Here is a 25,017-nt window from a genome sequence, read left to right as displayed (position 1 = left end):
GTTACGATCCTATTTTTTGCGAAGGACTAGAAAGTACAGATGTCTGTTCAGTTCAGTCTCCCGGAAAGAAAAAAAATACTCCCGCTACCTGACAAATCTACTCAAGTACAGCTACAAATACTTACCGTCTTCACAAGTATGTTGATTGAGTCAAAGTACAAGGCGGAACGGTAGGAAGGCGGGGGCGGGTATCAAAGAGAATAGCAGCGCGCTGGAAACCGGGGGCGTTGTTTTCTGCATCTGTCCCTGCATTATTCATTAAACCAACAACACCGGGAGGCGGGAAAGTTCTACCGCATGAAACCTTGTCGATGGCAGAGCAAGGATGAAAACACGACATGAAATTGAATGGAGTTGAAGTCCATACTAATTTCAAAACCAAGACAAGGGCTTGAAACAACTGATACTCACTTAGTGTGTTGACATTCCCTTGTAGATCCTTATTTTCTGCCTTTCCCTACATCTGGCTTTGTAATATGATCAGAGGTGGGATGTTGGCTCCGTGAAAGGAGATAAGGGAACGTCAGGACAGGGATGTGAAGTTTCGCACCAGACTCTCAATTCTCCCAAGCAATTTTCACTGTACGATAAATATTTAACTATTTTCTGCTTTTTCCCAGATTGCCATTCTGTCGGGACCACTCGTGATAAACGAGCTCCTTTTAATGGTGCACGAAAGAATCCCATCCCAAATACAGTTCAGTTGTATTTAACTTTTAAGTTCAATACATTTGGATTGAACTCATTCACTGCCAGCCTTCCCAGTTAACACGTTTATTTGACTTCTAAAGCCGTCAATGGCAGTGAATGTGTTATTCTTTAAAAACTGTTTTAAAACATTGATTGAGATTCCATTTTTTTAACATTTATGTGTAATACATTTTAATTTAACGATTATTTAAGTGATTATTTTACTATATCTCAACGCACTTGGAGCCCTCATTTTTTTTTTTAGGTGGTCCTTTCTACTTAGAACTGACCCAGTATTGTAAGTATGCAGAGCAGAATAGCGATGAGAACGTGGACGCTCACTCCCATCTTCTGAGCCACGGCCTTGCAGTGTGTCGGGATGCGTCTGGCGTCGCATCGGCACGCCTACAAAAGGCGGGATAAAGTAAATCTAGGGAACCACAGGGTCAAGTTGTGTAGTGATTCACATAGACACACAAATACAGACCTTGATAGCCAGTTTGGTGACACTGGTCTGGACGGGTCGTCCGCCGTCACTGATGCTGACGTCCACGCTGTAATCTCTGGGATCATCCAGGTTGAACGGTCCCTGTTCCACCAGCACGTCTGCGGTGTTGTCTGAACACAAATAGACGACCGGGATTTTTACTTTGTTACTTCCCACCACTGTCAATGGGCAACCTTTCAGAATCAAAAAACAAACAACCAAACCAAGCGTCGAACGTAAAACCGCCGTCCAACAATGAAGCCATTCGTCAGTCAAAGCTTCCTGCTCAGACGTCTGTCGGTTTTTATTTTCTTCTCCACAATGTACAAATGGTTTGAGGAATTCCAGAGCCAACAATAGCAGGAAAACAGGAGCCTCGCGGTCTCAAAGAAACACGGAGCTACGCTTCACAACAAACTTGTTGACATTCAAACATTTGAAGCGATCATTGGCTTGATCTGCAGGTCGTAATTTGATATATATTAATATGAGGATATTATTGGCAAATATTTTTTTGTAGCTGACTGTAGCAGTCAAGTTGAAGTCAATTCATCGATGACATTGAAATGTTTTCAGTACAGTCCAGCTGTCCCCCACCTTTTTTGCGCCACGGCCCGGTTTCACGTAATAACATATTTTCATGGACCGGCATAGAAACAAATAAAAACAAATCATTAAATCAATAAATTATATGGGTGTAACATGTTGGTGGCTTAGATGGCGTTTCATTTTTGCGCCACAGCCCTCGTTCCTCACCGCCAGTCTTGAGGTACCGCTTGTATCAATCTTTAAAGACTAGCCGCAATCGGAATAGCCAAAGCTCGCAAGGCTACCCGCTAATCTCACCCACAACCATCTTATTTTTGTACTCTCGGACCCGTGCAGAAGAGTATGTCACCTCGTTGGCCGGACATTTCTCTGCTCCACGGAGCGTTATCATCCGGTGACGGCTGCAGATGGATAAAAGTCCTCTGGAAATTGGTCGATTGGAAGACGAGATCCCAAAAACGTGATTAGCGATTAGTCGACTAGAAGTGTTAAACGTTGATGAGGAGTAGTAAAGTCAACTAATTGATTCAACCCCTCGAACGTACTGCGTGTGCATGGAAAATGAACGTATGTAAGCAGGTGTTATTAAGGGTATTTGTACCATGCTTGAGCACAGTCTGGTTCCTTTGACTAGTGTTAGAACTCTGACTCCAAAGAATCCACAGTCACCAAAGTTGCAGTTATGCAGTGTTTTGCATCTCACAGTAGATGTCCCATTAGTGCCACTCGCAACACACCACAACACATCCTGCTAGACAGCCTCTGTTTTATGTCGTCACTGTCCAAAGAAAAGCATGTAGAGTCTCCAAGGGTGTGTCAATAAAAGATCTAACCAACTTCTGTCCTACACCTTCCCGTTTCGCTCGTCTTTGTTTGACGGGAAAGTCTCCGCCGTCTCCCTGGATGGTTCCGCATCCTCTCGCAGTCTTTTCTTCTCTCGCTGTGTTGAATTTCATTATCCCGTCTCGTCGCACTTTTGTGTTTGCGTGGCCGCCTAATGCGGCGAGATCCGTGTCGACACCGGCGGCTGTCACTTCCCCGCCGTCAGGGAAAGTGACGAGAGAGAGAGGGGCGGTTGGGGTGGTGGTGTTATTGGGGGCGAGGTGACGACTCGGCCGCGGTGGTGAAAGCGGGCTTGTACCGCATGAATATTTGACGGGAACGTCACTTTGCAGCTCTTGTGTGCAAAGCAAGCGCTAAGTAGTGCAAGGCGACGACATAACGCATGTTGTGAAATGCACTCATCGCTCATGTTTTCCACCTCCCTTGTGTCTTTTTACCACTGTCCATCCATCCTCTGCAACAGCTTTTAAGATATCTGAGAGGAACTTTACTTTCTTCCTGACATAGTCCTATTTTCCTCTCCCTCATCTTATATTAATTCCCCAAATTCCAAAATTTCCACTGTAAAATTCCCCAAAGATGAGCAATTTTGCGTGTTGACCTCCTGCTTCTACATTTCTTCACCGATTCAAACTATTCCAACTTCCAAATATTCTGCTCATTCAGAACATTTTGGGGCCTATTTTCCACATTCCAATAATGCCACACCTGTCATCGTGAAGTTCTCAAATTTTGCACACTCAAATATTCCAAGTAAGAGGTATTTTACATAATTCCCTCCTCTGTCCACATATCTTGACCGATTCTAACAATTCCAACTTCAGAATATTCAGCTCATCTGGAAAATCTTGGGGACTAGTTTTCACATAACAATAATTCCCATGTTCCCAACATTCTGCACTTTTCACAATAAAATTCCCAACGTTTCATTGTAAAATTCCAAATTTCTACATTTAACTTATTCTTCCACATTTCTGGACTGATTCAAAGCATTGCAACTTCAAAATATTCAGCTCATTCAGAACATCTTGAGGACTATTTTCCATGATCCAATAATACCCACATTCCCCAATTTCCATACTTTTTACAGAACAATTCCCATATTTTCCCCAAATTCTCAAATTTAGAGATATTTGACACGATTACCACCTTCTTCCACATTTCTTGATCGATCCAAACCATTTTATCTTCAAACTCCTCAGTTCATTCAGGACATCTCGGAGACAATTAATTCCACAGCGTTTCAGTTCACTTCAGCATTCCCACACAATTTCCACAGAAATTGCATTCTCTAGTTACAGTTTTGATGTCCAAAAGGAACTTGACTTTCTGACTGACCTTCTCTACTGCTTCCTCATTTTATAGCATTTGCCCTCTCCTACAGTGTTCCCTAACCTTTATGGAGCCAAAACACGTATTTTCCATTGGAAAAATCTCAAACTGAACTTTTTGTCATTCAGCTTCTTGTGTGTGAATATCATTCTTCTTAATATATTTTTCAAGCTGGGCATGTTTAGGGCTGTTGAGCCTTGGCGGAGGTCTGTCGAGCGCCATTGTCATTATTATTCGTCATTCTCGACCCAGTGATCCATCTCTCCTAATCCTCATCTTCCTCCCCCCTGGCTTCCTTTCATCTTTTTCCTCCAAATCATCCTCATCTGTCTTCCAACCGTCATCGCTGTAGCATGTCGGCCCTCCCGCGAGCACCAGCGCACAGGAAACGGGTGAGGCCACTCCCCCCCAGCCCCACTCCCCTTCCTGTTTATCTTTCTGGCGTGTTATTTTAGGTTTGACTCGGATTTAACGCTTCACCTGAATTTCTCGTGCGACGACTTAGATCTTTCATCTGCGCGCACACCTTTAATATTTCACGAGAACACTTTGCTTTCGCCTTTCGTGTTTTTATGGGTTTTCTTCATATGATCAACAGACGTTTTGGCTTGAGACGTTTTGTGTCCGAAGATAGAGATCTGATGCAACCGGGAATCAAGTGTTACATTTCCACTAATAGCTGGACACTCGTGTCTGACCACGACGGTGGGAGGATCACCGTTGACGTTCAGGCTTGGATTCTTACTTTTCCAGATGGGTTTTGGAGACAATATCACCAATATTTGCTGCTTCCAGCTCCAGACAGCACTTCGCACCACAGACCAGCAGAACCAAATTGTGAGCCATCTCAATTGCTTCCCTTTGACCATTTAGAAGAAGACAAACGACAATGACTTACTGCCAAAGTCTCTGATGGAGAAGTTGGAGCTCGGAGAGGCCAGAATGAAAGAAAATGAGGCCGGCTGGTCGTCTTTATCGGTGGCCCTCAATGTTCCGATGACCTGAACGAACAAACATCGAGAATTGTCAGAAAATATTCTGATTCTGATTCTGTGTATAATCACCATCTACTACGTGACATGTTACTCTTGCACAGACAGCAAATACTACGTGCCCAATAATACAAACTGGGGATGTGGCTATGTTCAAGATTAATCAATTACATTCAAACTCATGTTAAGTGAGAGTCTGACGTCATTGAAAGTGCCTCTGATTAACCCCAAATAAAGGTGGAAAAAGTTTTGAAATGATTGAAATTGAGCATAAACGCAACTTACTGTCTTTGCGGCATCATTCTCACAAACAAAGATCTCGTCCACATCCAGTTCAGGCTCGTTGTCGTTGACGTCCTCCACGACGATGTTGACTTTGACAAACGACTCCAAGCCTGCAATCAGGCAGCAAACAATCACCGAGCGTCACATTGAGCTGCCTGCTGGCGTTGCTTGCGACTGCGCTGCCAGCTGAAAAGAAATCCACTGCGGTCGCTGTGAAATAATCCAATCACGATCGCACAAAGGTGTCAGAATGTGTCACACGGCCTTCGCTCACTCGTATTGACTTTTCTTGACTCGTTTTCAAGATGTCTCCTTTTACTGACTTAAAATAAATCACAAATTTGAGGGCTTTTCCAAAGTCAGCCCCAGGAGCCTGTTTCGTTTAGCACAATGACATTTGGTGAGCATGTCTAGCTTAGCCAGATCCACCAAAAACTCTCAATCTATACTGTAAAATACACGGGAAGGTGGCCATTTTGGTTGTTAGCAGCAATTTTAGGGTTATTTTGGACATTTCCAGGGTCCTTCAAAGAGGAACTTGTCCAAGAGATTTTGTCCTTTTGCCACCTAGTTTGTATCGTCTCCACAAGATAGGTGATGCTAAATTGCAAAGAATATTGATTTGACATCAATTAGTGTGGGCGGAGCATGTCAGCAAAGTTTAATGACTTGCCGTAAAATACGAAACTATACTAATAACTCACGAGTCTTTTGAAAACTCCGCCCCCTGACAACATAAAATTTAGTACGCCTGTCCATCATGACTAGAGCTACAAAAATGCTATGCACAGGAAATCTGCCATTTTGGTTTGGAGTTGCCCTTGTAGGGTTATTTTGGCCCTTTCCGGCAGTTCTTCAAAGAGGAACTCGTCCTCGAAATTTTTGTCCAGTTGCTACCAAAATGTGAACCATGGAAATTGTATCAAATTGCAAAGATTGGAAGTCCTCCATCTGCCGCCCCTCCCAACTTTTGCGGGGGTGCGTTCATCACTGGAGCTTTAATTTGAATTTTATTCATACCAGAGCCTTCTGCAGATGATGTTGTCGTTGGCTGAGCTGATTAAGGCCAGTGGACAAAAGGGTTTCTATTTGCGAGCTATTTGTTTGTCACATTAAAGCAGCCTCGTCCTTCGTTGCCTCTTTTAATGTCGGCCATTTAATGTAGCGACTATCTTTAGTGCCGCGCTGCGTGCGGTTCACTATATCGGAGACCTTGTCGAGCGGGGCTCAGGGGACCATTGTGCTCCCTAAACATGACAAACCACTAAAATAGATCTTTGGATGCTGTTGGCTGCCCGTCTAAAAATACAGACTTTGCTTTGGGAGGCTGCAGACGAACAAAGAGACGTCGTAATGTGATTTTCTGCTCGCACTGAGGCTCGGCCAGGTGCGTTGGCAAGGTGTCTAGTGCATATTTTTTCTTCGTAATAGACTACATGCCGTGTTCCAACACATGCGAGAGAAACTGTGAGCTTGGCCTCTGCAACTTTCTCCCTGAGCGCACGTTATCCGACACATGGCTTCCATTTGCCTGTGAAGATCTTTTGTTTTGAATTCGTAAAAGTGTGTGTGTGTGTGTGCGAAAGAGGGTGTGTGTATGACGCACCGCTTGGCTCCTCTCGGGCTTTAACTTGGAACATGTGCACGGACTCCAGCTCGCGGTCCAGGGTCCTCAGGGTGGACATCTGCCCTGTGATCGGATTGATAGCGATCGGACAGTCCTTGTCCAAGATAGAGTACCTGAGGGTAGACACGGAGTAGCAACTCATTTCCCTGACAACATCCGTTCCTCCCTATCACCATATTTTCCACCATATTGTCAATAGTGTCATGAAACCACAACTGCATATTTAATGCTTGCGTCACAACAGATTCTTACCGGATGCTCTTGCCGGCTTTGTCCGGATCTCTGGCGCTGACGGTGCCGACGTTGTTGACCAGTCGCTCTTCGGGCACGTTGAAGGTGTACGTCGGCAGCGAAAATACTGGCGGCTCGTCCACATCCAACACCTTTACGTTCACCTGCACGTGGGGACGCAAGCACGCACTTTTTCAGTGATGGCGTCGTCATATGAGCGAGTCTTTGCGTTATTATTAGTGATGTGGAAAGCCCTCATCAAGTCATTCAATTTGATATATGTCTTGATATGGTTTGGTGCACTTAGATTTTGGCCCGGGTTACTGGTGAACTTTGACCTCAGACGATCTATAAGTAAGTCAAAGGCCACCAAAGAAATTAATCATCCCAGCGGCTATCTACAGACGACTTGTCCACATCAGATGCAAATTGCAATGGAGCTTGTTTGACAGTGCTGGGACCGAGACTGAGACCAGTAGACTTTGGCACATCCAAAGTTCTCAAACCAAAACAGCTGTATGGTGAATATCAAATGTTTGGGTGCTGATTTGTACACGTGAGAGAGAAAAGAAAGAAAAAACACGTATTAGGGGCAAACAAACAAATTATCCGCGTAGTTATTTGATTTACCTGTGCTGAGGTGACGGCGGTAGCCACGTTGTCGGCGGGAAAGCGCAAGTTTCGCAAGTTTTCCCGCACCTGCAGGCTGAACGAGTAGCTGTTTCTTGTCTCGTAGTCCAGAGCCTGAATATCACCCAAGGGACGAACAAAACATACAACACAAAGGTATATAGAGGTCAAATAAAGAATTAAAGTAGTATAATTCAAGAAGATTCAAGAAGTAGTCTTTTTTTTTTTTTTTGTAATTTTGCAAGATTAAAACGTGGTGACTTTTTTCAGGAAAAACATTGTAATTTACAAGATTAAAGTAATTTCCCCTCAAAAAAGTATTTCTTCCAAAATTAAAGTGATGTTTGTGTCTATATATAGTTGTGATCATTAACGCGGTATGGTTTCAAAGATTAAAAATTCATAAGTAAAGATGAACATTGTAGTTGTAACCAACAAGATTGAAGCAGTAGTTTTCATTTAGGAAAAAAGTGGTAATTTTACAGGGTTTATGGAATATTTGTTTTAAAAAGGAAAGTCATAACATTCCAAGATTAAAATCGTACTATTTTAGGGGAAAAAAAGTGGTAATATTATAGGATTTAAAGGAAGTCCTTTAAATCCCCGAGGGACACAGTCGAACGCCTTCACCAAGTCCACAAAACACATGTAGGCTGGTTGGGCAAACTCCCATGCACCCTCGAGGACCCTGCCGAGGGTGTAGAGCTGGTCCACTGGTCCGCTGTTCCACGGCCAGGACGAAAACCACAATGCTCCTCCTGAATCTGAGATTTGACTTCCTGACGGACCCTCCTCTTCAGCACCCCTGAATAGACTGAGGAGTGCGATCCGCCTGTAGTTGGAACACACCCTCCACCACCCCAATCTGCCAATCCAGAGGCACTGTCCCCAATGTCCACGCGATGTTGCAGAGGCGTGTCAACCAGGACAGCCACAACATCCAGAGCCTTTAGGAACTCCGGGCGAATCTCCTCCACCCCCGGGGCCTTGCCACCGAGGTGACCTCAACCCCAGAGATAGGAGAGCCCAACGTGTGTGTGGAGGCGACTATATCTAGTCGGAACTTCTTGACCTCGCACACCAGCTCGGGCTCCTTCCCTGCCAGAGAATGACGTTGCACGTCCCTAGAGCCAGCTTCTGCAGCCGGGGATCGGATCGCCGAGGTCCCTGCCTTCGGCCGCCGCCCAGCTCACAATGCACCCGACCCCTATGGCTCCTCCCGCAGGTGGTGAGCCCACGGGAAGAGCGGCCAACGGGTGTTACTAGATTTAGGTAGAAAAGTATTCATAATATTTGATTCAAGTATTTTTTTCAAGGAAAAGTAGCCGTAGACAACATTACAACATTGATGTAGTGGGTGAATCTTGTAATATTACAAGATTAAGTAAGTAATAATAAGAAGAAAAAAGTGGTAACACTGCTTGATGAAAGTATTTTTTTTTTTAGATATCTTTGAAATATTCGACAACAGTAGCATTTTCTCAATACAAAAAATGTGTAATATTACAAAATGAAAGTATTGAAAATTACTAGATTGGAGAAGCATTTGTTTTTAGTGAAACGACGTGTGGTCTGGATTCAGAGCGATATTTTTTTTTCAAGAAAAAAAAAAGTGGTTGTAAATCATATTTGTCAATCCCTGCTGTCTGTGGAATGTCCCAATACTTTCGCCCATACAGTTGACTTCTTGCGTTGCGCTGCCACTTTGATGTCAACAAACATCCCGCACGAAGCGGCACATTCCTCCCATTCCCGTCTTCTGTTCCCGCGGGTATTAAAGGCGGCTTACCGTTCGTTCTCTTCGCGCGTTTTTTATCTGCGAACAGGTAGACGCGAGCGTGCCGCTAACTGGATTATTCCCGCTAACGAGGACTTCCAAAGGCGACTTGTAAACACCTCTAACGAGCGTGCGCCCCATCGCAGACTAGACGGGCCGCAGAGCCGGAGGACCGGGCTTCCCGTTCCACGCCGTTGGAATGCATTTCGTGCTCTGTGATGTCTCTTAAATACTTTATCTGAACGCTCGCAAGCGTTGAAATATCGCCACTCAGCAGACGGGCAATGCCGCACATTGTTATTTATCAAAGTGTAAACGCGTGCGAGGGCATTTAAAAGTGTGCCTCTTGCCTCGGATGCTTATGTTCTTTTTTGCTCTCGGATGTTCTTTCATGCGCCGATGCCGCGTTCTATTTATGCGCCTGGAGTCAGCCGAGGATAAAAGGACGCTTAAATGTCACACCATAGTCGAGCCTCGCCGTTCATGGGGGGTTCGGGACCAAATTCGAAAATAGTAGACCCCTCCCCTTGCCCTAAAAATTAACCTCAACTCGTGATTCTCAAAGTGGGCTCCCTCTAGTGGCATGTGAATGAATCACTCCCTAAGTGCAGCTCAGTTGTATTTAACTTTTAAGTGCAATCATTTAATTGAATCAGAATCGGAATCATCTTTATTTGCCAAGTATGTCCAAAAAACACACCACACACTTTAAGCACAGTGTTAATGTTCAATCTCTGACCATTTTACAATGTCTTACAATACTGTTAAATATACGACAAAGTATTTTTTTTCCGGCGGTACCTGGTGTAAAACAAAATTGAATACTACAGCATATACAGCGTATATTGCGGTTCATCGTTCGCGGCCAGCCCAAAACACAACAGATATCTGTACTTGCCCTGCGAGCTAATGGTGGCCGAACGTTGTGAAGTTCGCTAAATCGACCAAGCTCTGTCAAAAATATCATAAAACCCATCATAGGTAAGCAGTCATTGATATTTTGGGGAAATCCACAGTGGAGTTGCACTGAGTTGTGTTCACAAATAGTGATTCACTCACTGGCAAGGTTTGACTGACTGTTTTCCAAAAGGTGTATTACCTGTCCGAGCATGAGGATGCCGTCCTTGCTGGGGCCGAGTTCCACGTAGAAGATTTTGTTGTCGGCGGGCAGAGAGAAGACGGGCTCTTTGTTTTGGATCTGATCTCGATCTTCCAGCTTCAAAGTGCCGATCCTCGCGTTCAGCTCGTGGTCCTCCCGAACCTGCAGCTCGTACGTCCCTATGGAACAAACACAACGCCATCAAGTGTGGTTAAAGATAGCAATGCGTCGCCGGGATGCTTAAAAGTGTGTTTTGTGCCAAACCGTCGTGTTTACTTTACACAAATGCGCAAAAATGAGCAATTATTTTATTTGCAACCATGTATTAGGCCATGCTAGAAAGGAGCAAAATACATAAACATGGCACAGGGATAAATTCACAATCTTGCAAGGAAAAAGTTGTGTTTTTCTTTTAGAAAAGAAGTTGTAATATTATAAAAATGTAAGTAGTGTTTTCTCAAGGTAATAGATGTATAAAAAAATGAAGAATACATGTTTTTAAGAAATGAATTTTTAATATTACAAGATTAATAATCATTTTTGTTTTCAAAAATACCAATATTAAAATTTTGGGGGGAGAAAAGAGGTATAATACTATAAGGATAAAGTAGTATTTCTTGAAAAAAAAAGTACAAGATTTAAATACCGGTAGTTTTTTTTTCTTATGTAGGAAAATTACAAAATTGACAGTAAGTAGGATTTTTCTTGATAAAAAAAAAAAGAGAAGTGGTGTAATTTTACGATTAATTTTAAGATTAAAGTAGTAAATAATATTACAAGATGTAGGACTATTATGGGAGTTCAATTGACTTTTTATCCAAGAAATGTGCCGTCGTCCGTGCGGCGTGCTTCCTTACGGCTGGTGAAGGAGGCGATGTTGTCGTTGGTGTCGGTGACGCTGACGGTGACGGAAGTCGTGGCCGTGCTGCCGGACGCCATTCCTCTCATGTCCTGAGCCCGGACCACCGCCACGTACTGACTCTTAGTCTCGCGATCCAGAGTGCTCACCTTGCAGCTAATCATACCTGGACACACACATCTGTTTGTGACACATGCTACGCTGAAGTACTGAAAAAGTAGAAAACTTATCAGGTCCTAACTGTAATTCTGAGAACAGATTTGACTGAAGATCAAATGAAATAGGAAGCTATTCATACAAAATATAATCTAAGTATTCACAGATCACAGGTCCATCTACGGTAATCACAACAGTCAAGCTAACGTAGCCAACTGCTTTGTCATCGACAAAGGTTTTTGTTTAAATCTTATTTCTATATATTTTTTTATCACTCTTGTTTTAGGGGTAGTTTAGTCGTGGTGCCATAGTTGCAGTCGCCACCCGGAATTCGTGTGACGTCATGGTGAAAAGGTCTATTCTGAATCAGATTGGACTTCGAAAAGACGCGAAAGAGAGAATGAAAACCTGTGATGCTGTCGATTTCAAAGGCAGACAGGTCGCCGTCGGGCGTCAGAGAGTAGCGTAGCTCGCCGTTAGCGGTGGTGGGGTCGTCGGCGTCCGTCGCCCTCACTTCGATCACTTTAGTTCCTGTGGAGGCAAGTTAATAACCTGCTCAACATATTCTCGTACGACTGAAACTTAATATATATATATATATATATATATATATATATGTGTTATTCCTGTTAAACAAGACAAAATGGACATTATTCTTGTCATATTTTGTGTCTTTTTATAATGGGCCATTATTTTCGTCATATTAGAATTGTTTTTTTCTCCCAAAAATATATTATTAAGACATGCAGAATGTGGCTTGGCACTGTCTTGCTGAAATAAACAGGGACATTCCTTAACAAAATGTTGCTTGGATGGCAGCATATTTTGTTCCAAAAGCTGTAAGTACCTTTCTGCATGAATGGTGCCTTCACAGATGTGCAAGTTACCCATGCCATGGCCACTGGACACTAACACACCCCCATACTAATCACAGATGCTCTTTTTTTAACTTTGCGCTGATAACAATCCAGATGGTCTTTTTCCTCTTTGGCCCGGAGGACACCACGCCCATGATTTCCAAAAACAATTTGAAATGTGGATTCGTCAGACCACGGCACACATTTTCACCTCTTCAATAATGATAAAAATGTCAACAAAATATTTAAAAAATCTTTTTTCTTTTTTTCAAATTGCTTTCTGAAGTATCTGTCAGTATAATGCACTGTTAAACTGATGTAGTACTACTACTAGTAGTAGAGTAGTTATAAATTATTAAGTTGTATAACTATACGTACCTATGGTAGACCTCTCCATGATGGATCCGTTGTAAGTTTTCGGGAAGACGGGGCGGTTGTCGTTGATGTCGGTCACCTGGACCACGAAGTCTCCCGAGTCCTCGATGAGTTTGTTGTTGCCGTCGTACATCCTGGCGGTCAGGTGGTACGCGCTCTTCTCCTCGCGGTCCAGAGACTTGCTGACAAACAGGTCGCCCTTGAGGTCCACGCTGAAGATCCCGTCGGCGCCTTCGCCCTCGATTTTAAACCGCTTCACCTCAACTCTCTGACTGGACTTGAGCTGGAAAAAAATGGGGAAACAGTGTGTATAATCCCTACGAAAAACTTCCACCAAACTCAAAAAAAAAAAATAAAAGATATTTTTTCAATTCTGTAGCCAATCGGTGCCAAATTTGTAGGAATTCCCCCTTTATTTATGTGAAACCCATCGACCCAGTTCAGTTATATTTGGCCATATTGTAACACCTGTACTGGCACGAGGCACCAAAATTGAATTGCTTTTTCTTTGGATTCTTCCTTATTGTTGTCATTGAATTCTGCTAACAAACCAGCAGGCGATGCTGCTAATTTGAGTGTTCAATTGTCATTTGTGGTTTACCTGGCCGATCTTGTAGGGAATGGGAGCCGGTTTCTCCTCTTCCACGTAAAGCGAATTCCAAATCCACTCTCGCTTCTTCCGCGACAGGACGGGGTGGCTCTCCTTGCGCACAATTTCCTCGGCGACTCCTCGCCGCCGCCCCGATCCCACTGCAGAGTCCTGAGAAACGCCGGGCGAGACGGACCAAGCCAAGACGGCCAGAATAAGCCCCTCGGTCCATAGCCGGAGCAAAGCCATGATCTGGACTGAGGAAGTGAGGAAAAGGAAGAAGAAGAGTGTGACATTAAAACCACTTATCAGCTGTGCCCACACTACCCGAGAGTCCTGGTCGGCCTATCGTGGACGACCAGGACTCTTAAAGCTCCTCAGAAATGGGACCCCAGTGGAACATTTAGGACCCCCGCGCTGAAAGCATTTCACTCTGCGGGCCGCGGGGGGATTTATTAAACATGCCAGCCCGCTTTTAACCGAGCACTCAGGACGTAGTCGCCTTTATCGGACACTTAGCAAGCGACGGTTTGACATTTTCCAACATTTCTTGTTCTCGCTTGGGAAGATAACTGGAAGAAGCGCTAAAAGCACGTGACGAAGCATGTCGGGGAAAAGTTCAACGTGCTTGACGTCATCTGGCAGCAACCTCGGCGATAAAAAAAGTCAACATTCCTGATGACTGACTTCATGGTGTGAACGCCCTGATACTAAAACACCCCCAATCCCAAAAATACCTTAAGAACGCAGTTCAAACCAGAGTGTGTGGGAGGGGGCATAAAGAGTAAGGAGTGGGGAGGTCATTGCGTGTTTTGGGAGGGACTGGGGTGAAAATGAAAGGGGGCTTATTGGTTGCCTGAGAGTTACCCCCAGGAGGAGACTAAGGGGGGGGAGGGGGGGAGCAGGTTGAGGATATGAGAGAAATTGATGGGTGACAATGAGGTGTGAGTGTGAGGGGGGGGGGGGGGGGCACACTGAGGGTGAGATTGAGGGTGACAATCCAGGGGGGAGACTACGGTTGAGAGTGAGGGGGGGGGGGGGGGGGGGGGGTTCCTTGAAGGTGACAGCGAGAGTTGCAACTCAATCTCATTGTCGCTGACAACAGTCTTGGCTTCAGTCTCACTCTGAGCGTCCTCACCGCATCTCACCCTCATGCAACCCATCGATTTGTCCCCATCCTCACTCCCTTCTCTCCCCCCTTAATCTCACCCCCGGTCGGTTTCCTCCCGGGGATGACCTCAGGTAAGCCATCGATCATCGAGCCTCAGTCTCAGACTCTCCCCCACTCGGTCCCTTCATTTCTCCCGCTTAGCCTCACTTAACCCGTCAGCCCCCTTGTTCTCACCCATCCGTCTCCCCTTTTCTCCCCCACTATCTCCCCTCTATTGCCATGAATTTACTTCCCCCGTCACCCCATTGTCTCGATCCCCTTCCATGTCACCTCCGTCCTCCCACAATGTCTCCCCCAATGCCTCCCCAACGATCCGCCTCCGTCTCCCACTCTGACTCCCCTCTGTCTCACCCACCGTCTTCTCTTCTATCCCCCTCAACCTCCCTTGCGATCCCCCCGCTCGCTCGCCACTGTCTCCCTTTGTGTGCCAACATTAGCAACGTATCCAAGAGTTGTCCATGTGTACTGTACGTCTATCAGCGAGCGTCCCGCCGGATAGATTATGGCGTCTTATTGTCTGTCAGCCATTAGCGGCGTTCAGGGAGAAAGCGGGATTAGGATGCGGGGATTACCGGGCCGCCCTCCCTCTAATGGCCTAATCTCGCATTGCGGAGACCCGACGTGACCTCTCGTCCGTAAATCAGCTCAAACAAAGACGCCAACCGCCACTTTTCATTTGTCCTCCTTTTTGTCTGCCAGCCTTTTGTATTCTTTCACTGCTAAATTAATTAAAATGGAAATGTGATGGGTTTTTCTTTTTTTCTTGCAGTATTTGCTGAGTGAAATTGGAGACGGCTAAATTGTTTTCCTCCATAATGTATTCATCTCATTTACTGCAGCGTGCCGACTGTTATTCATGGGACTTTTCAAAATATTGGAAAATAACACGGCGCTGCGTTCAAGGTCTCTCTTTTTGTTGTCGATAAAGTGGCTGTTATGACAACAGTTTCTTTTACTGCAAATAGTCCACGGATGAAGGACATTAAATTACACCGAAACTATTCTTACCCTGACCAAAAAAAAAACACCATTAAAGTGAGGTTGTATATGAATACGAGCATATTAAGGTGAATCTTTGAACTGTAAATGACACAGGAAAATATATATTGATATAAACTTGAGGTTCAATTGCAGGTGTATCTAAACAAAAATGGAATATGGTAGAAAAGTTCATGTATTTCGGTAGCTCAATTCCAAAAGTGAAACTCATATAGATTCACTGACATGTTGCAAAATACTTTTCAGAAGTTGAAAATCATTTGAAAATCATTTGGAATGTTTCTTATGCCTTATTGTAATTTCTTGAGATGGCGAACGTCGCGGGACAAATAATAGACAAGAAGCAGGACGATTATTTTGAGGGAAAATGAGCGACAATGTGATAAATGCTTGCATGCAAAAACGTGCCGAACTTTTTTCCCAAAGTCAACTCACTCGTACAAACTTGATTTATGGTTATCTTGACGCAACTGGCATCACCAAACTTAACATGTTTTGTAATATTATGGTATCAGAGAGAGACACAAGGCGACAGGAGCAAGATGACCTTTTCTTTATGGTCACTTGGGCAGAGTTCATATAACGTTATGATTCGCAGAATAGAACACGTTCATTTCAGAAGTGCAAAGAAATATTTTTCTCACACTGAAATCTGATTTTTATTTTATTATTTTTTTTTTTTTGCTAGCTGTAAACTGTCCTCATCAAAATGATATATAAAAACAATGTTCCCGTTGTCTCAAGTGAATTAATACGAGTTTCACTTTTAGAATTGAACCACAGTGACGCTTTCAGCGATGCCCTAATTTATTGCTGTTCAACTGTATTGTTAAAGGGGAAAATGAAAGAATTCACATTTTCAATGTCAATATAATGTTGCATTGGATAGTAGCTGGTATATTTTTGAATATATTATGTGACGTATTGCTTTTGAAATAGATCCACATGATCTTCATACTTGACTCTGATTCGGTGCAGCATATGAGGCCAGTTACAGTATGTTATCCATTAAAAGGTGTTTTTTTTTTTTTTTTTTTTTCCAGGGGTTTTAGCCATTCCCTTTAATCAGCGACAGGAAGTGTAAACACAAAGCCTTTTGGGAAAACGTGCCTAATGAACGGCGGTCCTTAGCGCAGGAGAACACTCCCTTCCTGCTTTTCCAGCTGTGGAAAAAAGACGTGCGCTTGCTCCATCCTTCTTCCATCTTCATTCTCCCGCTTTTCGCCCTGCACGTCATCTGTCTTGTCGCGCACTCGTCATCTTCCCGTCGCTCGTCGTCTTCCTCTGTCTTGTTCACATGGAAGCTTATTATTCACTTTCGTTCGGTTGGGTTATACTGTGGTTGACTCCATCTGGCAGGATTTGGAAAGAAGCTTTCTTTCAGCGGAATTTAGTAGAATCCCCCCCCCCCCCCCGCCCTCCCCCAAAAAAGATCATAGTAATTATTAGATAATTTTACATATTTTATGTTATTTGAATATGTTTGTAATGCAATTTACTGTGATGTCAGAAACCAATGACTGAAATAAAGACGAGATAAGATTAGTTTTAATAACTTTTTCTTCCCAGAATGTAGTAGAATCTCATATAAAATAATCATTGAAATCAGTAGAAATATATTAGGTTATTTGAATACGTTTGTGATGGAATTTAGTGTAAGATTAGATCAGATTAGTTTCAACTTAGTTTTTTTCTCACCAGAATTTAGTAGAATTTCAAACACAAGTTATTGGAATAAGTAATAATAAGTAAATGGACGTATTTTAAATGAAGTTTTGAATGGAACTTCAGAAAGCAAAGCAAATTTATTTCCATAGCGCATTTCACAAGGTAACTCAATGGGCTTTACATGATTAAAAGCATTTCAAAACAAAGAAAAAAAAACATAAACATTTAAAACAATGAGGGGAAAAAAAATCAAGTTCAATTGAAACAGCATATATCCTTTAAAAGTGGAAATGCTCTTAAAAGCATGGGGAAAAAGAGAAGAGTTTTGCACCTGGACTTAAAAACATGCACACTTGGGGCTGACGTCACTTCTGTTGGCAACTTATTCCATTTGTGTGCAGCATAAGAGCCAAATGCTGCTTCACCATGGTTGCTTTGGACTCTGTGCTCCGCTATTCGACCCGAGTCTGTCCATCTCAGAGCCCGACTGGGTTTATATCCCATAAGCATTTCATGCATGTATTCAGGACCTAAACCGTTTCGTGGTTTAAAGACCAGTAGCAGAACTTTAAAATCCATTTGAAAGCTGACTGGAAGCCAGTGTTGACACCACCCCCCCCCCCCCCCTCCAAAATTCTAATTCTGAAAGAAGCTCCTCAACTCACTTGAACATAGTTCCTTGGCACCAAGATGCCACAAAATTGTGGCAAAGCACAACTTTTTTTTCTCAATGCAGCTACTCAACTCACTTCGACATGGTTCCTTACACCAAGATGCCATAAGATGGGAGCAAAGCAGCATTTATGTCAAAATGAAGCTGTTCAACTAACTTCCACATAGTTACTTGGCACCTAGCGAATATGCAGCTCGTCACTGTATTTGAGTAATAGTGCAGTTTTAATGCACTGCCGTAGTTAACTTTTTGACGCAGTTCTTACGAAGTTGTTGCTCAAACTATAAATAAGAAAATCATTCGTAGGATGTTCTGTGGGTATCTATGGTAACAATGAAAGATTTTGCACCTGTGCTGTCACGCCAGCTATTTTTTTGTTTTTTTTTAACACTTTCTGTGCGGTGATTATAGTCTCATTAATTTCAAGTACAAAAAAAAACAAAACACCCTCCTCACCTTATTTACCACAGAGGCGCAAAAAGAATAAATAAGTTCCAGGAATATCGGTAATTACATCTGAGCGTTGTCCGCGGGCTGCCGCCGCCGCCGCGTGCGCTCGTGCGCGCGAGCAGGCAACCGCGACGACAACACGCTTTCAGTTCTTGCTGCCAGAGTGAGTGGCAGACGACGCTGACCTACTTTTCGCTAATCCAGCGAACAAAACCAGACAGAACTTTGTCACTTGACATGTTCTTCGGCGCAGTCGAAAACGATTTCATTCACAAATGATGTTTATTTACTTCACTACCGATGAGGGAGGTATCTTCATTCGGGTGTGGCTGTGGATGATCATCAGGCGCGCTGCAAGAAATGATCCAATTTCACTTAAATGGCTCGCAAATGATTGATGTACGGTAATCCCAATTTCCGGACCGCCGCCGCAATAGGTGAAATCTGCCAAGTAGTAACCACATATTTTTTCACGAGGCTGCCGATACCAGCTAAAAATGACATTAAGTCTTCCTTGCCAGTAGTTGGTGCAACTCTACAGCAGTTTTGTGACTTGGCAAAAATACTTACATCACCTTTATAAATTTAATATAGACTTTATATTCCATAACTGCGGTGTAACTTTGCTGCAAAGAAAATCCAATCAAATGTGAATATTTTTGTTGTTCTTCTTAATAGTTGTAAAAGCTGCACAACTCCACTTTTGACCACGTACAATCGCCACTGTGTGTGTGTGTTGAGATTAAAACAGGTTTAATCACATAGCAGCTTCTAACAATTTGTCTGCCTGCGAATCACACCCGGATGCGCGCGTACACACACACACACACACACACGCACACACAAATCCACACATTTAGAGTGCTCTCATGTCACGTCGGACGAGTGCACGGAGGTTATCGGCGGCGATGTCGGCGTCGTTCGGTGTGACACTAATAGCCGCCCGTCATAGGAGCGTAATTGACCGTCAGCTTTTAATGGAGGCCAATTACGGCGCATGAATGGAATTGCACATTTTTGGTGTGCGAAATGGTGGCGAGCATGATGTCCATCTTTCGACGTACTTTCCGCCATTGAATGGATGTCATTCAACTTCTACAAGTTTGGAGTAGTTTAGCGTAAATGCTCCTTGATCCCTGTCAAATTCCACACCTGTTACACTTGTCATGTTGCTCAGTTAACTGAACACATTCATCCGGTGTGCGGTTCTATAGTGTGGGGTCACCGTCGACAGGGAACCCATTGCAATCATTTGTTTTTCTTTTGAAGTAAGATTTAAGAATTCCATGTACAATCCCCAATTTCAATGAATTTGGGACATTGTGTAAAATGAAAATAAACTCTGAATACAGTGATTTGTAAATCCTTTTTATATTCAATTGAATACACTACAAAGATGAGATATTTTATGTTCAAACTGATCAACTTTGTTGTTGTTGTTGTTTTTTGCAAATATTCACCCATTTTGAGTTTGATCCCAGCAACACGTTCTGAAAAAGAGAAATGTTTACCACTGTATTACATCACCTTTCCTTTTAACAACACACACAATAAGCATTTGGGAACTTAGGATATGAATTGTTGAAGCTTTGTCGGTGAAATTGTTTCCTATTCTTGCTTGGTGTACAACTTCGATTGCTCAACAGTCTGGGGTCTCCGTAATTTGCGCTTCATAGTGCACCACCCATTTTCAATGGGAGACAGCTCTGAACTGCTGGAAGACCAGTCTAGTACTCGTACTCTTTTACTGCGAGGCCGCACTGTTGTAACACGTGCAGAAAGTGGCTCGGCATTGTCTTGTTGAAATAAGCAGGGACGTTCCTTAAATACACGTTACTTGGATGCCAGCATATGCTGCTCCAAAACCTTTATGTACCATTCAGCATTAATGGTGCATTCACAGATGTGCAAGATACCCATGCAATGGGCACAACCCCCCCCCCCCCCCCCCCATACTATCACAGTTGCTGGCTTTTGAACTTTGCGCTGATAACAATCCGTATGGTCCTTTACCCCTTTGGGCCAGAGGACACCAAGTCCATCATTTCCATAAACTACATGAAATGTGGACTCGTCAGACTACCTCACACATTTCCACGTTGCGTCAGTCCGTCTCAGATGAACTCGAGACCAGAGAAGCTGGCGGGGTTTCTGAGTGTTGTTGCTATATTATTTGGCTTTCGCTTTGCATGGTAGAGATTTAACTCGCATTTGTAGATGTAGCGACGAACGGTGTTAACTGACAATGGTTTTCTGAAGTGTTCCTGAGCCCACGTGGCAATATCCTTTCCACTACGATGCCGTTTTTTTCATGCAATGCCACCTGAGGGGTCGGAGGTCAAGGGCATTCAGTGTTGCTTTTCGGCCTTGCCGCTTACGTGCAGTTTTCTCCAGATTCTCTGAATCTCTTGATGATATTATGGACCGTAGCTGATGAAATCCCTAAATTCCTTACGATTGTCCATTGAGAAACGTTGTTCTTAAACTGCTGGACTATTTGCTCACGCAGTTGTTCACAAAGTAATGAACCTTGCCCCAGCCTTACTTGCGAACAACTGAGCCTTTCAGGGATGCTCCTTTTATACCCAATCATGACACTCACCCGTTTCCATTCTTGTTCACCTGTGGAATGTTCCAAACAAGTGTTTGTTTTTTGTTTGTTTTTTTTAGCATTCCACAACTTTCCCAGTGTTTTGTTGCCCCTGTCGCAGCTTTTTTGGAACAATCGTCAAATTTAAAATGAGAGAGTATTTGTAAATTTAAATTTAAATGTAATTTTTTATTTTAATTTAATTTAATTTTTAATTAAAAATGTTAGTATATAAGTATAATACCAGTTTTTTATTATAAATATTTTACATTATTTTTGCTATGAATGTATTGAATTGATAAATTACTTAGTTATTTTCTCATTTGGTCGTTTATTATTATTATTATTATTATTATTGTTATAGTTGTTGTCCTGTTGTTGTTGTTGTATAAAATGTCAATCTAAATCAAAGTCGATCTTTCCTGAAGCAATCACCGAGTGACTTGGGCCCAGCCGCCATCGTCGCATCTGGACAGCTTGTCAAGCACTCTGACATCCATCTGAATGAATGAATGAATGCCTCTAATCATGCCCGCGCGTGTGTGTAACGCTGGGACGACCAAGTCTCCCAGATGGCACCCAAAGGATTTCCCCAGATTTCCCCCCCCCCTCTTTGCCTCTCCAGGAATTAGACCAGTGGCTTTAGTTGCACGGGTGGCTTCCGACGCAGCGAAACAACAAATCAAATCACCTCCGTCTCCCTCCGGGATGCAAATCCACGGACGGGGCGGAGGAAAAAGCAAAACAAATCAAATGTGCCAATATTGCAATTGGAAGATGATTTAAAACTTCCTGTTTTGGGAGATGGCGACAAACGACCTAAAACCAAGCGCCTGCTTTGACAATCAGGTGAGAAAATGAACGGTTCCCAAGAGCAACAAGACCAAATATAAAACTGTCTGACGTGGGTGAAAAAATTCCTGCAGTGTGATTCCAGTGAACCCCACACATATTTGTGGTACGGCATTCTCAAATACACCTATATGCACATTTTGTTAGGGAACCTAAACTCTGTTAATCTCTGAAAATCTCATCTGTTTACTGTTTTATGCTACAGGCCAAAGCCATGTCTAAGATGAATATGTTGATTTGGCGCCATCAGGTGGCATCTGTGGCCCCAGGGAGCGGCAGTGGTACCTCAACTCAAGAGAGTTTTACGAGATCCCATTTTTGTCTTGAGTTGCGAGCAAAAATTGAATTTACGAGCCCGAATGGTAGCTTGCAAGCTTCACAACAAACGGCAGATATTAATTCGATTTGTCTCTCCTTTTTTTTTTTTTTTTTTCTTTTTTTTTTTTTTTTCGGTTTATTTCGCAAGCAATGTATTGTAATAATATCATATGGCAAAAGTTGAGATTTTTGACTTTTATGTGATTGCGGGAAATCAAATTTTCTGATTATTGTCATTAGATTGTGCAGGTGGTACCTAATGAAGTGTCTTCTGAATGCAGTTATCACTTTGTGCCTGTCTCGCGATATTACCTTTGGTGACTATCATAATATCATCAAATATCAAAGGCAGAATTTTCACATCGACTACGGACAGACTATGCAGGTGTACCTAATGAAGTGTCCCGCGAGCGGAATCAAACGCTTACCTCTCAGTGCCGAAGCGTCCGAAACCACCAAATCCTTGCCGAAACCCTCGCGAATCCTTTGTGAATCTTTGCTGATTCCGTAGCGTTTCTCTCTGCAAGTGTCCGTCGAATTTATTTTGTTCCTTCCCAAACTCTGAATCCTCCGAGTGAATTGATGATGCGGCTCTCAACACACTTCCAGAGAACAACTCGAGGAAAAATTTGGGAGCACCAACAGGTTCTCCTCCTCCTTGTCCTCCCCTCAAATTTTTTTCGAAAAAAAAGAAAAAGAAAGAAAGGTCACTGCCCACTTCCTCTTCCTGTTATTGTGTCCAGTTCAGTGCTACTGTTCCTCTTCCTGTCCTGGAGGGAAAGACCACCACGGCCACCACCAAGCAGCCGACGCAGGAACAGGGAGCTTTTTTTGGGGGAGGGGGGGGGGGGTGCACTTGGTAGAGACGATGGAGCGACTGTGTGAGAAAGAGAGAGAGACGAAGGGATGCGAGGAAGGAGGGAGGGTGACGGAGAGTGAGGTGAGAGAGTGGAAGAGGGAGGGGAGTGGGGGAGTGGATTTATTATTCATGTGTTTGCGATAAGGATTAAGTTAAACAGGTTATTGGGGATCATCCTCACAGATTTCACCACATGAGGCGGCCATACGCGCGTGTGTGTGAGACAGATCTTGTCTACGCCGCTAAATGAGATGAGAAGAGCGACGCCCTACACGCACACACACACACACACACACACACACACACACGCACTATTATAATAATATCACACGCTCACACAGAAGTCAGTGTTTTGGGCCGTGTGTGTGTTAGGTGTGCTCTTGTGTGTGTGTGTGTTTTGGTTGTTATTGATTGTGTGTGAACGTGTGCGTGAATGTGTGTGTGTGTGTGTGTGTGTCCCTGCGTGTGTGGAGGAAAATGTCCGAGTACGTGTGTGTGCTTGACTGCACGGGTGTTTGCGTGTGCATCTATGCGTGTGTGTGTGTGTGTGCATTTTCTAGTAAAATAGCTCTCTCTGTGTCTGTCTCACTCCTCCTTGTTCCCCCCCAGACAATTTTTTCTTCGCTTAAATTGTCACCTTGTGTGCCGTCGGGTAAAAAAAAAGGAAAAGAGGGGAAAACAAACATTGACTTTGAAACCACCCAGAGTGGATAAGTACACGTCTAATTGTCGTTGTTTTCCTTAAACCTTTTCGTCATACGCAACACGCTTTCTTCCCGAGAGTGGTCTTCAAAGAAATAGTCCAAGTGAGTGACATATCATTTGACCCATCTCGGGCCAATTGACTTTGATCTTTGGCTAAACCACACCCCCAAAATGCAGAGTGGCCAGTCACAGTGCAGCGCAGGGCGGCGGTACAATTACAAACAGAAAACTGTCGATAGACTACCCTGCGCCCACATATGATACTGGGAGTGATTTGATTTATCACAGATGTTATTTTCATATAAAAAGAAAGAGAAGTGGTCCTAAAATTGAACCCTGTGGGAGCCCCTTTTCCAAGGTGATGAGATCAGAGACAACATCAAAACCCCTAACAGTCTGTGTGTGACCTATGAAGTAGCTTCTAAACCATATTATGGCTTAGAACCACCCGTAAAAGGGTATCAATCCAAATGCGATGAGAAACAATGTCAAAAGCTTCTGATAAATCGATATATAAAGCAACACAGAACGACTTATTGTCAATAGAAGCTTTAATGTTGACTTTCAAGCAAGCATCTTGGTTTGCGCTGCGTGCTTTGCTTGTGTCACTCTGAATATGGCGGAAAGAAACTTTAAAGCCGTAGTGCCTTGTGTTAACCTTAAAATAACGGTTCCCGCTTTTTAGCTCAAAATGCTATTTCATGCTTAGCTAACATAGCCAATCACTTTCTTTGAAATGGTTGTAAAATAGTGAGCTAACCGTTTTGCTCCTCAACATGTCGTCTGTGAACTGTATGCTACATTAGCATAGCATTTTGATTTGTTTTGAATTGCTCGTGTCACTTCAAAGACCTGCAGCAAACCCTTCTGCCCGATTTTGTCTTTTAATTGACTTTTTTTTTTTTTTTTAAAGTGTCACGACGTGTCAGTCCTGGGAGCTTGACGGATTTAGAGACTGTTGACCAATCAGCACCCGCGGGTGGGTGGGATTAAGACACTGATTAAGTCAACTGCTTGTCATCCCACAAAGTCAAGCTCGACGAAAATCATTGACGCTGTGGGAGGTGCAACGAGCAGCCAATTAACTCCGGAGCGAACCCCCGAGGCATCAACTCTCACACAAACACGCGCGCGCACACGCGCATCCAGAGTGAGATAGTTGTACTGCTTGCAGCAAAGTAGGAGCTGTGGTTGGGGCTACAAAAAAAACAACAGACTTTTCATCAGCCCCTTTCACACGTCGACCGACCACTAGTTTGGCTACGATTACAAATGTCCGATCGCAGAAGTGTAACACATAAGTACAAGTCACAATTCAGGCTCTAGTGTTAGCCTTCAAGTTTCAAGCAAGTCC

The 25,017-nt window shown here is 43.5% G+C and overlaps 1 protein-coding gene across 1 annotated transcript in view; it reads right to left on the bottom strand.

Annotated features, from left to right (window-relative positions):
• cdh5 (cadherin 5) overlaps window positions 1-22,890 on the bottom strand; it is a 32,832-nt gene extending 9,942 nt beyond the window's left edge. The window contains exons 1-13 of the mRNA XM_061691002.1: window positions 22,528-22,890; window positions 13,391-13,635; window positions 12,793-13,072; window positions 11,966-12,088; window positions 11,400-11,567; window positions 10,543-10,721; window positions 7,667-7,780; window positions 7,058-7,200; window positions 6,785-6,918; window positions 5,179-5,288; window positions 4,800-4,902; window positions 1,178-1,308; window positions 981-1,095 (exon numbers count right to left, since the gene is read on the bottom strand). Of these exons, the coding sequence (XP_061546986.1) occupies window positions 981-1,095; window positions 1,178-1,308; window positions 4,800-4,902; window positions 5,179-5,288; window positions 6,785-6,918; window positions 7,058-7,200; window positions 7,667-7,780; window positions 10,543-10,721; window positions 11,400-11,567; window positions 11,966-12,088; window positions 12,793-13,072; window positions 13,391-13,627 (1,837 nt within the window). The 5' untranslated portion in view covers window positions 13,628-13,635; window positions 22,528-22,890. The remainder of the gene's footprint in view (window positions 1-980; window positions 1,096-1,177; window positions 1,309-4,799; window positions 4,903-5,178; window positions 5,289-6,784; window positions 6,919-7,057; window positions 7,201-7,666; window positions 7,781-10,542; window positions 10,722-11,399; window positions 11,568-11,965; window positions 12,089-12,792; window positions 13,073-13,390; window positions 13,636-22,527) is intronic.
• Between the last annotated feature and the right edge of the window lie 2,127 nt (window positions 22,891-25,017).

This window comes from Phycodurus eques, chromosome 11 (genome assembly GCF_024500275.1).
Source record: "Phycodurus eques isolate BA_2022a chromosome 11, UOR_Pequ_1.1, whole genome shotgun sequence".
NCBI classification, from domain to species: Eukaryota; Metazoa; Chordata; class Actinopteri; order Syngnathiformes; family Syngnathidae; genus Phycodurus; species Phycodurus eques.
Note: the sequence above shows the minus strand (reverse complement) of the source record. Positions and strands in the feature narration are given on the sequence as shown.